The 15,338-nt window shown below is 36.5% G+C and overlaps 1 protein-coding gene and 1 long non-coding RNA gene across 5 annotated transcripts in view; one reads left to right on the top strand and one right to left on the bottom strand.

Moving 5' to 3' along the window:
- krz (kurtz) overlaps positions 1 to 15,338 on the top strand; it is a 308,096-nt gene that overhangs the window by 208,381 nt on the left and 84,377 nt on the right. For all 4 annotated transcript variants that reach the window (XM_065365000.1, XM_065364990.1, XM_065365016.1 and 1 more), the window contains one exon: positions 1,207 to 1,267. In XM_065365000.1, coding sequence (XP_065221072.1) covers positions 1,207 to 1,267 — 61 coding nt within the window. The remainder of the gene's footprint in view (positions 1 to 1,206; positions 1,268 to 15,338) is intronic.
- LOC135846107 (uncharacterized) lies at positions 6,551 to 7,547 on the bottom strand. Its single transcript, XR_010558889.1, has 2 exons — positions 7,083 to 7,547; positions 6,551 to 6,977 (listed from the first exon to the last, which is right to left on the bottom strand). It is a non-coding gene; the product is annotated as an uncharacterized LOC135846107 (long non-coding RNA).

Below are 15,338 nucleotides of genomic sequence, written 5' to 3'. Positions count from 1 at the left end.
ACTGCAGCGGTAGGTACCAAATTGACATTTGAGTAACTTTGCAATCTCAGATGGCATAGATCAACGACAGGGGTACGGTACCTGCGGCTATACGTAGAACGAAATTTAATCGAGACTAGGATTTTGATAAATCCTGGGAATGGTTGCAGGAAAAATTGGCGAAAAAAATTAATTTCCGTATTCCGCCAAAGTTGCTTTTGCTGGAATGTTATTTATGGCAAATTTAATCGCGTTCGCGAACACGAATCGGAATCGTGCAAAAAATACCCCAGCTCAGGTAGCGTCGAATGTGGGGGATTATAAATTGGCTTTTGAACGCATTTTGTAAATGGCACGTGTGTTCGTCATTTTCGCCTACTCTTATACTGCCATTTGGCAAATATCGGTGGTGATTTTTTTCGTTCCATATTCGATAAAGGTGTAATCGAAATGAATTTGTTGCTTCGTCGTTCTGCATTGTGCTGAAATTTCACTACATTATACCTAAACTAATCAATTATTCGTACCTGTTGGAGCAACAAGTGCCTCGCGTATCAAAGACAGGATAAAGAGGACTGAGAAGCTTTTTATGTAAGTTTCCACGGAAAGTTTTCATTCGCTGATCCCTTTTTCCACACCTATATATCGGTCGAGCATATCGCCAACGTAATTATTTCTCCTTGTACTATTACAACCACCCAGACTCTCTCACCCCTCACCCTCTTTCTCTGTCTCTTTTTAAGTCTGTCTGCGCGTTTAGAATCTCGTCTGCGTGTAAAATTGAATATATATATTTTTTTCTTTTCGATTGAATATTTAATTAAAGTTGCAAACGAAGAGAATTTCTCCTTAGAGAAAGATTTTTATTCAATTTACATAGTTAATTTTTAATTAGTATAAAGATTCGAGCTACGCTTCGCGTTATAAAAACGCGCAAAAGCGAACGAGTAAGGTGCAGGGTACGCTGGCTGGATTTTACTCGTATTCCCGCATAACGAAGTATTCAGAATTCGCGATACGCTTTTCATAATTGGTTTTTTTTTCCTCCCTCTTTTGGCTGTGGTAAAGGTTACCCAAATATATACGATTGTTGAAGGGTGGTGGTTTTTTTCTTTTTTGAAAATATTTACTTTATGGTTGAATTACGAATTTACGATCTGATGGAGGGTGTTTGGCGAGATAAACAAATGGGTTGTTGATGTTTCGACTTTGTTTTGCGTGTTTCAGATCACCGTGTACCTGGGTAAACGAGATTTCGTCGACCATGGCGACCATATTGATCCAATCGGTGAGTGTTTTGTTTTGATTTTAATTTTTTGTAGAAGTATTTTTCGGTGTTGAGTGAATAAGACGTAATGTACTAAGTAGATAAAATGAGAAATGAGAAAAAGTCTTTCCATGGTGCAGTACAGCCAACAGCATCCAATATGAACCAAAATTGGCATTATGAAAAATTCTAGGAATTCCTTTTCGCTTCTATCTGAAGTTGGTTCTTTTGGGAAATTTTTTTTATTTTTCTAAATGATTCACTTTTGACGAAAAAATTATATTTTTACCCCCCTCCCCATTTTAGTCTTTTTGTATAAAGCCGCTCAAATTTGGAAAAAAACTGATAAAAAATGTAAGTTTTAAGTTTCTAATAAAAATTAAAATTTTAGAAATGTTTTTTGTTTCCGGTCTAGTATTATCTTTTTTGATTTTTCTCATTTTTTTGAGGGGACCAAGTTCCATTTCTAAGTCAAGGGAGAACAAAATGAAGATAAAAACTATTAATGAACGAAATCCGATGATCAAAATTCAAAATTAAAAAAAATGAAAATGTCTATTTTTTGAGAACTTACTGGGAGCTTCTGGGTAAGATTCAAGTGGGGTGTAAAATTTTCAGGAATTTTTTTTACAAACACCAACCACTTCATTGAAAAAAAATTATAGAGCTTATCACAACTGGAAATATTATGTATTTGAGAATTTTTAAATGTTGATACAATTTTCCCTAGCTTAGAAAATTATTTCAGTCCGACAAAAAAAAGTCAAGTTCTATTGTGAAACTTCCAAACCTGGGTAATTATCGGATTTTTTTTGGATTTTGAGCCGAGTGTTTTTCGGATTCCCCTACTATTTTCAATGTTCTACTCCAATTTTTCAAACCCTTCGAATGGTACTGGACTCGTACTAGGTTACTTTTCATGGAACGAATTTGCTCACCAAAATTACTGAAAATAATTTTTGATTATTTTTTCAGAAATTTGGCTACCAAAGTTACCCACTTTTTTTGAAGTTTTCAAAAATTTTGATTTTCCTAGTTTTAAGCTAGTTTGAATGGAGATGGAATGATTTAGCATCTCCTGTCATTTTAAGCATTTCTCTCTAAAACGCACTTGAACAGAACGAACCACATCTGAGATGATTATTTAAGCAAGCATTGTACAAGACTGATACAATATTTTTTAAACTATGATATGCCATATGGCATGAGTAATCTAATACGTAGCTATAAGCTATACTAAGTAAAGATAAGAATATGCTGACGACATAACAACTCTTCCCCTCTAAGAAGGCTGAAACCACTGGGGCTGTCAACAAATACGTGATGATCGATGAACTGCAGGCTGAGGCTGAAAGGGCAATTCGGGCTCAGCTTGATCGGGTATGATTGGTGCAGAATCAGGCACAGGATCATCAATTAAAATTGCAGAATTGAATTCATCCAAATTGGTTAGTCAAAGATGATTAATATGACGGCAATGAGTTTTACCGCCAGATTTAACAAGGTAAACTACATTCCCCAGTTTACCAGAAATGGATCCAACTTCCCATTTTTTAGGACCACGGAATAGGCAAAATTGAACCTTTTCACCTTCATGAAATTCTCTTTTTGGCAGTTGAGAATTTTTCTCAATTTTGGAAATCGGTTTGACAGCAAAAATTATAATTCACATTTTTCGCCCAAACATTAATTCGAAAGGCGATTTTCCATTGGACAAAGGTGCATGGTGATATGAACGTAGGACCGCTTTTAGACGTTTGAAAAAGGGACCATTTTGGGTGCATTTTAATCCTTTTTTAACGATTTTCACGAATCATTCAGCTTGCCCATGTGACTGAGGATGATAACTCAGAGAAGTCAGATGATGTATGCAATTTTGGTGAAAATATTCCCTCAATTCTTCTGAAACAAACTGAGGTCCATTATCACTGACAGCAACCTTGGGCAAACCAAAACGTGAGAAACATTTCTCAAAACATTCGATGACTTGAGCAGAATTTGTAGACTTGACAACAAAAACTTCAGGCTATTTTGCATAGGCATCAACAATTATAAGAAGATTGGTGTTTTCAATTTCTCCAAAATCGAAATGAATACGTTGCCATGGCTGGGAGGGGGGCAACCACAGATGAAAAACACATTTTGACAGATTTTTAGCATTTTGGTCACAACTGGCACAAGATCTGACCATATCTTCGATGTCATGATCTATACCAGGCCAGTACACATAACTTTGAGCAAGACTTTTACATTTTACCATACCAAGATGACCTTGGTGCAATTCGGTGAGAATACGCTGACACAGTTTTTCAGGAATATATACTCGATCATTGCGAAGTATACAGTTGTCTTGAATTGAGTATTGAGCCAATTCAGCAGCTTTCATGTGGCAGGACTCTTCCCCTTGTAACTGGCAAAGCAGGGTGGCAGATAATGTCTCAGTTAACATTTCAGCTCCAATTTCAGCTGCTTTGACTGGAAGCGAATGTAATAAATTGGTGTAGCACCAAGCTGGAACATCAATTTGATTCAAATTCGCAATTTGGCAAGGAAACCGAGATGCGAAGTCAGCGTTTTTGTTGTCTTCACTTCGGCAATATCAAATTTTGTAATCAAACCCTTGCAAAAATAATGCATAATGCAACAGACAAGTAGCACTCAATGATGGCTTCGCAGCATGAGCAGCAAGAATTGAAGTTAATGGTTTGCAATTGGTGAATAAAATGAATTTTCGGCCAAAAAGATAATTGAAAAAACGTTTAACAACCCAGTAAATTGCAGGACTCACACGATCAAGTTGTGAATATCGGCGCTCTGTTTCTGTTACAGTGGGAGAAAAGAAAGCAATTGGGCTCTCACCTTCGCGAAATTGATGACTCAGCACAGCTCCAATACTGTAAGGTGAAGTATCAGTAGACAAAATTAATGGTTTAGCAGGATCGAAGTGGCATAAAACACGTTCGGAGGCAATTTCTTTTTTAATGAGCTGGAAAGCTTGCTCACATTCTTCTGACCAATCAAATTTTGCATTTTTCCAAGTCAGAGCATTAAGAGGTGCGAATTTATCACTGGAATTTGGCATAAAACGAGAATAATAACCTACTAATCCTTCAAAGGACTTCAATTCAGTGATGTTTGTAGTTTGTACGTCGTTTGGCATTAAAAATTGGATCAGTTTTTTCAGTGGTCTTATGGATTCCATTTTTATCTACAACAAAACCCAAAAATTTCAAGTGATCTGTCAAAAATTCGCATTTTGATTTATTCAAACGTAAATAAAAAACCATTTACACCATTTTAAACCTTTGAAAATACTTTCAATAAAACGCTGCCATTTGGCAGGGGCGCATTGCAAACCATAATTCAAGCTTATAACATAAAAAAGACCTTTTGGAGTATTGATAGTCAATAATTTGGAACATGCCTCGGAAACACCAAGAAGCGTGTAAGCTTCTTTAATATCGAACTTCAAAAAATGCACACAGTTCGCAAAATCTTTAAGTATTTCCTCTTCTGTATTTGGTATAGGATACTCTTCAGGTATTATGGCTTTATTTATCATAATCTCGTTGCCTCAGTGGTGTAGTGGATGCATGTGGGTCGGCAATCCGGAGGGCCTGGGTTCAATTCCCAGGCTGGGCACGAATTTTTCGTACGTTAGTTGCATTAAAAAGCAGGTAAATATAGGTCTATTAAGATATAGAGACTTCTTCTTAATTTGATCGAGTTTGCGGCAGCTGGAAGTTTAAACTCCAGTCTAACACCATGCAAAGTTTCAAGTCGCTAGCGCAATTCCTTCCCCGTAAAAAAAATTGTGTACCTGACTTTCCTGAAACCCCTTGAAAGGTGCCTCTCTGAATAGCATGCAATAGCTTGTTTAGATGATACTTTTGCTTGAGATTCAGAAATTTAACAGAATTTCCCAAAACTGAAAACCATCACGGATGTTTACTCTTTGTCCAAATTTGAATTTTGTAATACGATATGTTGCCAGAGAAGGTATCACTAGTCGAACTGATCAAAGATGAAATAATAGACCACCTGAGACAGATAGACATCTTCCAAAGGAAAGACCAAATGTGTTCAAAAATTATTTGTAAGCTCTTGGTTAACAAAGTTGATATGACAGCCAAGCATTTAGAGTCGAAAAGGAAAATTCAGCTGAAGTATGCATTATCAATCCATGAAAAAGATGTAGATGTACTATCTCGTAAATTCTTCGTCCCAATCTTCCCTCGTTCTCCTCATTGAAAAGCTTATTAGCCACATAATAATACATAAGTCATCATCATCGTCATCCCTCGCATGCTCGAGTATTATAACGTTTTCCAAAATTCCTACGCAAGCACCGAAGCACTCGACAAAATAACATGCAATTCTTTGCTATACGACTGGCAATCTCTCCATCTCGACAGTTATTACTTCACTGGCAAGGGTATACCAATACCAACCTACATAATATAAAGGAAGCGCAGGATATGAAGCTACAAATACGACAATGCTGTCGACAGGTCGAGCAAAACACCCCCACTTCCCACCTGTTTGGAAATTAATTCGACAACTATAGGGAATTGTGTTTTCAAAACACAGTAAGCGTTTCGCCTTCGAGAGGATACACCCTCGGCACCCTTGTCTGGCTGTTGGCAGATTTCTTCGCCTTGTTCATCTCGTCGTCTTATTATAATGGAAATTGCGACGACAAATTTGATATATTTCTCCGGTTTCGTTTCGTCTTCGTCGAAGTCTCTGTGTCGCGACAATTTACCAAAACGTCGAGTCGACCGAGAAAGTAATTTGAAATGATTATCTGTTATATCTCGAGAGTATACCTACATACCTACCTACATACAAGATAATGCAGTGTGTGTTGGGGTGGACCTAATTTTGCAAAGTTGAAATTATCCACCTCCCAACATCCGAAATTGTTACCTGGGGTGAGACAATAATTCCATGAATTTTATACCCGTATTTTCCCTATTTGCAAAAAATGTGTCGCCGGCAGCCCCCTTCCCGAGGTAAAAAAATTCAAAAAATGGGGGGGGAGCTCAATTTATGGAAATGCTTCGTTTCTGTATCAGAATTTTTCTAAATGATACCTTTTTACAAAAAAAATTTCCCCAACCCTTCAATTAATTATATTGGCTCTCTAGAAAGGAGCCCCTTCGCCCCAGATTAACTTTTCTGAATGTGTATCTTTTCGAGAAAACACCCAAATGACGTTGCTTTCCTTATCTTATAGCGTTATAGCCTCTCAAAATCGAAAAAAAATTGAAAAATTTATATCTGAACGAAAAAGTAAATGAGAACAAGTGCGCAGCTTCAATTTTATTTTATCATCTTTTAGTCAACCGTAATTCTGAAGCGATAAATTAATATACGTTTTAGTCTTTTTACATACAGACACATTTGGGATACACAAAACAACACAAATTCCAAACATTTATGGGTTCATAATATTCTACGTTGATAATATCTGTCCAAATGATAGAGTTACTTTACTTGAAAAGTTAAAAGGTTTGACGTCATCGTCACTATCTACTTGCTCTGTCAAAAGCATCTCTGCAGCGATTACTTTCAATACATTGGGATATTTTTGATCTACGAGTACTCCTGACTGGTTCAAAACACGTTCTCTTTCCCCCACATCTTCCTCAATTTGTCAGAAAAATGCTTTGGTTCAGGGGGTCAGTAAACTTACTTCAATATTGGCTTTGCTTTCCGAAATATCGACCTGTGGGGCACATGTAAAATAAAAGACAGGGAAAAAAGATATGACATTTCATCGATTGATCATATTATAGTTGTTGAAAATTTTTATGAAATGTTGATAACTTACTACAATAAAATACGAGGGTGTATAAAAAAAGCATCAATGCACCCATATTGGAGAAAGATGAAGTACAAATGAAAGCGTTCAATTCAAATTTGTACCGAAATTTGTATAATTTAATTTATCGAAAAAAGGCGTTATAAAAACAAAAAAATGATGCCAAAAAAATACCTAGCTACTTGAGCGATTTTAAAACTTGACTGGCTTCAGAATGTACTTCGATGTTAGTCTAAAAACATCAATATTATCTTGCTCCGAAATGCGGAAAAGATAGATTAAATCGATATGGTCTGATAAATTTCATCATACGTATCGAGACAGAGAGAAACTTATTATAAACCCTCGCCATCCAAAACTTCTTTAATTAAAGTATGGCCTGAGAATGGAAAATTTGAAATGTGAGCCAAAAAAATGGTCTGAAAAACCTAAAATGACTTGCCAAAAATAGATAATGGACACCCTGTAAGAGCTCTTTCCTCTAATCCACAGGTATGTCTTGGTGTGGTCATACGGGACTAAAATTGGTATTGGTATATAAATTGATTATACCTAGGTAGAAAGTTGACTAAGATTTAAAAAATTTCATCTGATGCTTAGATTTTTTCATGTTTTGTCAAATAATTGTGGAGGGGGCTCACCAGCAGCACTTACTTCATTGAGGGGCCTGAAAATTTCACGGTGTGATTTTCTCAGCCAAGGTAATAACTTTAGGTGGTGGGAGCGGAAAAAAATGAAAACAAATTTAGTCTTTTGAAAAGAAAAAACTCTTTGAATTGATTTAGAAATTTTATACAATTAATACTATGCTTTAAATGTTTTCTTTAGTACCTAATTGCATTAAATATATGAAGGGAAAAAATGAAAAAAAAAAAGTAATGAATGAGGTACACCTTAATGCAAAACTACCTACCTTTCCAGCCAAAATTCCAGTGTTGATTCTATTGAAACCGATATTGAGATCAGCAATGCAAAGGAAACTGAAAGCACTCCAACGTGAATGAAAAGTACACCTTCTACGTTGAAGTCATTACATGTTATACCAAAATCAACACCAGAAAATTCGCTGAAATCATCAAATACCTGGGTAGCACAAGCAATGCCAAAGTCGATGGAAAAGACAAGGCGATGGCTTGGTATAAAAACCTCGTAAGTCCAGATTTTTTCGAAAATGCTTTTTTTGTGGTTTCTTTAGTAAAAAACAACGAGGAATCCGAATTTAAAAACCTCGTAAGTCTAAAACGCATCCTAGCGCTCTAATTGGCGAAAATCCAACATTAAAAAACACGTAAGTCCGACTTACGAGGTAAGTACATGAATTTCATCAATTGTAAATTTGAAAACCTCGTAAGTCCTTGTTAAAAACCACGTAAGTCGTACGTAAGTACAATGAAAATCTCGTATGTCGTCTCTAGAAACCTCGTATGTCCTTCCACAGCGCTTTAATTAATAAATTTTATATTATCAACCTGTAAAATATCATCAGGCCATACCATTAAGACCTCTAAAACATAATAATGCAATCTAAAACTGCAAATAACAAAATATGAATGTTTTAAACGTTTTTTTGTTCTCCTGAAAAATGTAGGATTTTGGACTTACGTGGTATTTATACCAAGCCATCGAAGATCTCTAATCCATCACTTGTCGACACGACATTTGTTGACACCAATCTCGATACATGACGAGTGAGAAGTTGATATCAAAATCGACTGTTGTATCCCTTCATTTTTTGTCTTGACAAGGTCTCAACATTGGTATCATTTTTTTGAGTGTAAAAGAGGCAAATTTTGATTAAAAACGTGCGAAATGTGCCCAAAACTCTTTTTTTGATTCAAGTAAAGTTATTCTCAAAAATATTTCACCCTAAAAAAATTTTTTGAAAGAAAAAAACTTGCCTTGGGTAGGGATTGAACCCAGATTGCCGCTGTCCTGCTTACTTTTGTTACGTTCTCTAACCACTGGACCACTGCCGCTGTTAAGTGAAGACACCTTGAAAGAATATTCAGTCCATCTTATTTTGGACTTTGATATTTTTTCTGATTGTGTTGTGGACTCAGACAGCGACAAATGTGTCGGCAACACTTCAAAATTTCTAAAAATATTTTATAGATCTTGTAATCGACATCAACTTCTTTATCAATATTAACCAGATGGTTGATGTCGATTACAAGATCTACATGAAGTATCTACTCAATGACAACCTTTTGTAGGTACTTTGTGCCAGGCACTCACGTAGATAGCGCTAGTGAGCTGGCAAATGTTTATATTCTTCAGGCGGGGCTTTTCTTATCAGAGTTTACAAAAGCATTAATTTCAAGGGTTAAAACTGAAAAAATAATTTGATGTACATTATTTTTACGATTATTATTGCATATTAATCATGACCGAATCATATTTTCATTTTTAACTTGTAAATCCAACGTTTTGGTAAAATACGACTGATAAGAAAGGGTTAAGAAAAAAGCCCCGTCTGAACTCTGGAACAATGGGCACACTAGCGCCATCTATGTGAGAGACTGGCCCGACTGTTGTAGACCCTCTAATCGATATTGAAATTAAGGTTGTCTTGGCTGATGCCAAAGTTGATGACAATTATTAGATCTACAAAAGTAACTACCTGGGAGGAAAAGTTCAGATTTAGCCATACATGATCATGTATGATCATGTATATGATCAAGTATGATTCTGTGTAACCATGATCATGTACAGGGTGCCCAGAAATATCAAGCACCCCAAAGAAAGTTTTTCATTAAAAATATAGGTTGGCAACGTGAAATAGATGAAGAGTGATATTCCAAAACTCGCTTTGTCCATTTTTATCAAAGTTGGGTTTTCAGTGGTACCTGGTAGATGAAGTATTAACTCACATTCCTACATCATCAACCTACCAAAATGAGGTGTTAAACTCACCTAAATAGCCAATTTACTAAAAATTAAAAAAAAAAAAAGGTTCCAAAACGCGCTTTGTCCATTTTTATTGAAATTTTTTTCAGCAGTATTTAGTGGATGAAATGTATACCTACACTCCTACATCATAAATCCACCCAAATAAAGTGCTAAACTCGCCTAAAAAGCCAATTTACCCGTTTAAAGGGAAACTGTTTTTCCTCTCTCCTGAAAAGTTGTGAAAATGGACAAAGCGAGTTTTGGAATATCACTCTTCAGATGCATATGATTGGTGGAATGTTATCTCTCCAGTCCAACAACCAATCATGTGTTATCATTATTATCATTCACTGTGACAAACCAAAGTATTTTAGTAGAAAACTTTTTTAGGGGTGCTTGATATTTCTGGGCACCCTGTAAGATTAAGTTTGATTATGTCTAATCAAGTATGATTCAGTAAATGAGGGAGGGACATTTTTTTAACATGAACATTTATGATCATGTATGCTCGAGTTCATCCACCAATGCATGATCATGTATGACTCCATCTGAACTTTTTCCCCTGGGTATACAAGATCAAAATTTTGTAAATTCTTTTGTAGTTCGACATCAACTTCGGATCAACAAGACAACCTCAATTTTGATATTGATTAGAGGGTCTACAAAAGTATCTACAATATATCGAAACCATGTACATGACTGTAAATACAAATGTAGACAGTAGTGGTCTGCGTGGGTTGGGCAAGCCTGCGGGCTTACCCAACCCAAAAGCCCGAAACAAACCCGACAGGCCCGAGCCGAGCCCAACCCAACAATAATTTTTCAACACTTCCGATAAATTTTGTTGCAACGTTGGCGTGATGTGACGAGATGGTTTTCCCAACAATAGGCATTGTTGTGATGTGAACATGGTGCTACACTTCTTTATTTACGAGTACTCTCAGCGCATGCGTTGAGTACCAGTTACGTACTGAAACCCGAACCTGAGAAAGCCCGACAAGCCCGGCTCAACCCGACCCAACTTTTATCAGACAGGCCCGTGCAGACCACTAATAGACAGCAATGATGACCATCAGCATTTCCATCATAATTTTTGAAAATAGTGTCAATTTTTAATCAATTATCATAAACGTAGTTAGATTAACCCCTTTGTGGATAATATTCCAACTTTTTTCAATCAACAATCATGTAAAATCATGTCGATACTTTTGTCGAGCTACCCAGATAGTTCCTTGTTCAGGAATGATGAGTTTGATGATGCTAACAAAAATTACAAGGACAACAGTCAAGGCAATTCTGCGCATAATACAGATTTGACTAAATGGAAATTATTATGCGACTGAAATCAATTGAAATCTCTGATTCCCAACAATCTTGCTAATTGAGTTCAAGATTTACTTGGCTGAATTTGAAGTTTCACCCAATTTGTATGCTGAAACTGTTCAAAGCCAAGATCGTTCCAAATGGAAACACGCGATGGACATCTTGATGATTCAATCCATAGCTGCCAACTACATCAGACATTGTGATATGTCTGATGTTTCCTATTGATCAGCAGCAGACAAGCTGCTGTATGTTGCCAGAGACACGAGCTTTGATACATTGTAAGCAGTTGAAGTGTTATCGCGATCTCTGAAAATCCAAGCATTGAAGACATTGGCTGTCTGAAACACATAATTGGTTACTTGTATGGTATGATCGATAGACAGCTGAAATGTTCCAGCTATGCTGATTTCACAGGATGTGTGAGTACGTTTCACTCAACAACTAGCATACCCATCAAATATGCTAATGTGGCGATATTGTGAATCAATAAATGACAGCAGTTGGTAGCTGACTTGAGTTGCGAATCCGAGCTGCTCACCGCTAATAAAGCATCTGTAACAGCGACCAAATTTGAGAAAACCTGATCAGCATGAATCATGGACTGATGCCATTGATCTAAGTTCTAGATTATTGCTTGATAATTCTCGAATTAGGGAAAGTGTTGAAAATAATGTAAAAATTGCGTCATTATTTGTAATCGTTTATTTCGCCGTTATTACGGGTAATTCTTCAAATTATCGAGATACATTGTATTCATCTAGTCAACCAACATCAATTGTGACTTTGTATTAAGGTGCGTTCATGATTGTCTGTAACTAACCGTAATAAAAGTTACGGTCTGTTACGGAAAAGTAAAATACAAGAATTCTTATGGCGTAGTTCACGTTGTCCGTAACCGTAACTTTTTGTTTTACAGAAAAGAACAAAGAAAATTACAGAAAAGTATAAATTTTTTTACTTTTCTGTAACAGGCCGTAAGAGTTACGGACAATCATAAACGCACCCTTAGTTTTAATTGCAATACTTTCCATTTCAGTACTTCATTCTACATATTTGATCTAACGCAATATGTGGTTTTCTAATTTATTGTACATATTTTTCAAGTTTACCCAGAAAGCTGAAAACATAGCTTCCCAAAATTGCACCACGTTTAGAGAGGAAAGCCTATCTGCGTGCGAAACTGTGTAAAAAGGGGTGCACATTGCACAAAAAAGGAAAAAAACACGAAGAATCAAACTGAAACGAACTCGTTGTCGGTTTCAGGCTCTCTGAAGTACTTACGTACGTCACAAAATACAAATACAATAATAATACTGAGTACAGACGTACTACAACAAGATATAGAGAGCAGAACGTTTGTACAAGTTGAATCCAAAATCAATTTACTCTCATATGGGGAAAGGGGGGGGGACGATGAAATCTCCCTGTGTAAAAGAGTTATTGTTAAAAATAACGTTAAACGTTACCCTGTACTATGTGTATAGATTGTGTGCTTCGATGTGTGTACGATACACACAAAGGGAAACTTTTTAACCTTCGAGTGTAAGTATATGTACGATACGTTTGAAAATGAGCCTCCTCTCCATCTCACCTTACCCTCGTACAAACGAATAAGAGTTTTTTTTTGCTTTTCGCTGATGCAGCTTCTGCTTTTCGATGTGTTTCTTTTTCTGCAGCAGCAGCAGCGGTTACCTATACGTAGACATCGACAAACGCCATCCCAGATTCATCGAGCGTGAATTTAAATAGCGTAATAGAAAAGTCTCTCTAACGTTAGATACACGTGTGGTGGTGTGTACGCACCTTATGCCTTGTTAAAATTGCTAATTTCCGCCCTCCTTCGCTGTAGCTGTGTAGTTGTAACCACGTCGCATTCCAGCGCAAAACAGGGGGGGGGGGTACTTTTATCGATAGGTGTACCGCTGTGTAGCCTTTGAGTTGATTACAGCCGCGTGTTGCGAGTAAGGGTAAAATACCTACTTCCGGTGTTGAATGGTGGAGGAGGAAGCAGAGGGTGCCACGAGGAAGCTAATCAAATACACTTTGGTCGTAAGTACGTACATAATGAGTCGAAAAATACATCAAAGGGGGTTTTTACTTACGATATCAAAGCTACGTGTACATACTTTGTCATTTTGTCTCGTCTCTTTTTACGAATACCGCCTCGCCTCACCGCGTCTCTTCTTATACGAGTTGATGCTGTAGAGGAACTCGCGATGACGACGCATCGTTGACTTGGAAAGTTTTCATACCAGTACGAGTAGGTAGGTATTTGCTCAATTCGGAAATTATACTGTGCGAGTCGATTAGGTGATTGAAAAGTTGGCAAAGTCGTTTTCATTGTGGCGTATATAGTATGCTAATGGTGGATCCATTTTACAGCTAGGTGAACAGCTGGGACATCTACATTTATGTGCCAATGAACTTGTATATTTTGAAGCTTTGAGGTGTGTTTTTGTCGTTCTTTTCAATTTTTATCGAGCTTGGGTATTAAAAAAAAAAAAAAAAAAAAATGAGAACGTTGTACGTATGTACTTACCTAGATGAAGTGATTTAAACGAAATTTGCTCAAATTGGGCGGCAAGCTCGGTTTGGCGACAGTTTCGAGGGATTTGAGAGGGGATAAAGTGTTCGAGTTTTCAGGAGAGGTGGAGAGGGAGAGAAAATGATGGAAAATGGTAATTTTTGGGAATCAATCGAAGAATGCGAAAGGAATTACTCGTATTTGATCATTTGAACGCCAACTCCCCCACAAAATTATTTATGAAATTCTGCAATAGTATGAATTTCAATATGAGATGGCCCCGAAATATGATATTCACGTATTATATTATATACCATATGAATAATTGTATGTTGTGATTTTATTAGCAATTACTTTAATGAGTGAATTTTTTTGTTTGTTTTAGGTGAGTAATGAATTTCAAGCAATGTATTTAGGTAATTAAAGATAAAGAAAAGCCAAAAAAGTACGTATCCGTCTTGTGTTATTATTCGTGAAAATAGAACTACGTATACGCGTCCCAATCCAAATTTTCAACCTTCTTTTAAAAATACTCGTTTTTATGAATTTAAAAAACAAAAAAAACACCACCATTGATCCCAAAAAAAGATATGATAATCAGTTCTTGAATCCTCTGCGCCAATGTAGGTTTTTTTTAGGCTTTGAGAATCAATCGAAAATTGAATTTTATTCCTGTAAAAATGTCTTTTTCAATTTTTTTTGACTCGCTCCCTCCCCCCCCCCCCAGTTGTTGGTCTGGATGAAGTAAAACCCCTGAAAATCCTTGAAATTTGAACTCTTGCAAAAATCTTGTTTTCAATTATTTTAATTTTTGATCCCCTCTCCCCCTCTCAAACAGTTGTTGGTCTTGATGAAATAATAATCCTTGAAAATTTCAGCTCTTCATCTTGAAATTGAAGAAAAACCTTCAATTGAAAAAAAATCGAAAATTGAATTTTACTCCTGTGAAAATCTCGTTTGCAATTTTTTGATACCCCCCCCCCCCGAAAAAAATCCTGAGAATTTCATCTCTCCATCTTGAAATAGTAGATTATGCAACTAGGGAGATAATGTGATTTTCAACAAATTTTGAGGTTTATTTCCCGAGCGAAGCGAGGGAAGTAACTCAAAATGGTTGAAGATCACATTATCTCCCTTGTTCCATAATATATTTTACGTTTTTAAGGGAGAAAATCGCTAGTTTGTCCACCGAGCGATTAGCGAGCGGGAGATAATGTAGCGGATTATCTCCTTAGAAACGTAAATTAAATTTTACCCCTGTGAAAATCTCGTTTGTAATTTTTTGACCACCCCCCCTCCCTGAAAAAAATCCTGAGAATTTCATCTCTCCATCTTGAAATTAAGGAAACCCTCCAGTTGAAAAAAAATTGAACATTGATTTTTACCCTGGTAAAAATCTCGTTTGCAACTTTTTGACACCCCCCCCCCACCCCATGGAAAAATCCTGAAAATTTTATCTCCCCATCTTGAAATTGAGGGAACCCTCTAGTTGAAGGTAAAATCGAAAATTGAATTTAACTATTTGC

The sequence above is a fragment of the Planococcus citri genome, chromosome 1 (genome assembly GCF_950023065.1).
Source record: "Planococcus citri chromosome 1, ihPlaCitr1.1, whole genome shotgun sequence".
Lineage (NCBI taxonomy): Eukaryota > Metazoa > Arthropoda > Insecta > Hemiptera > Pseudococcidae > Planococcus > Planococcus citri.
This window is presented reverse-complemented; position numbering and strand designations above follow the sequence as displayed.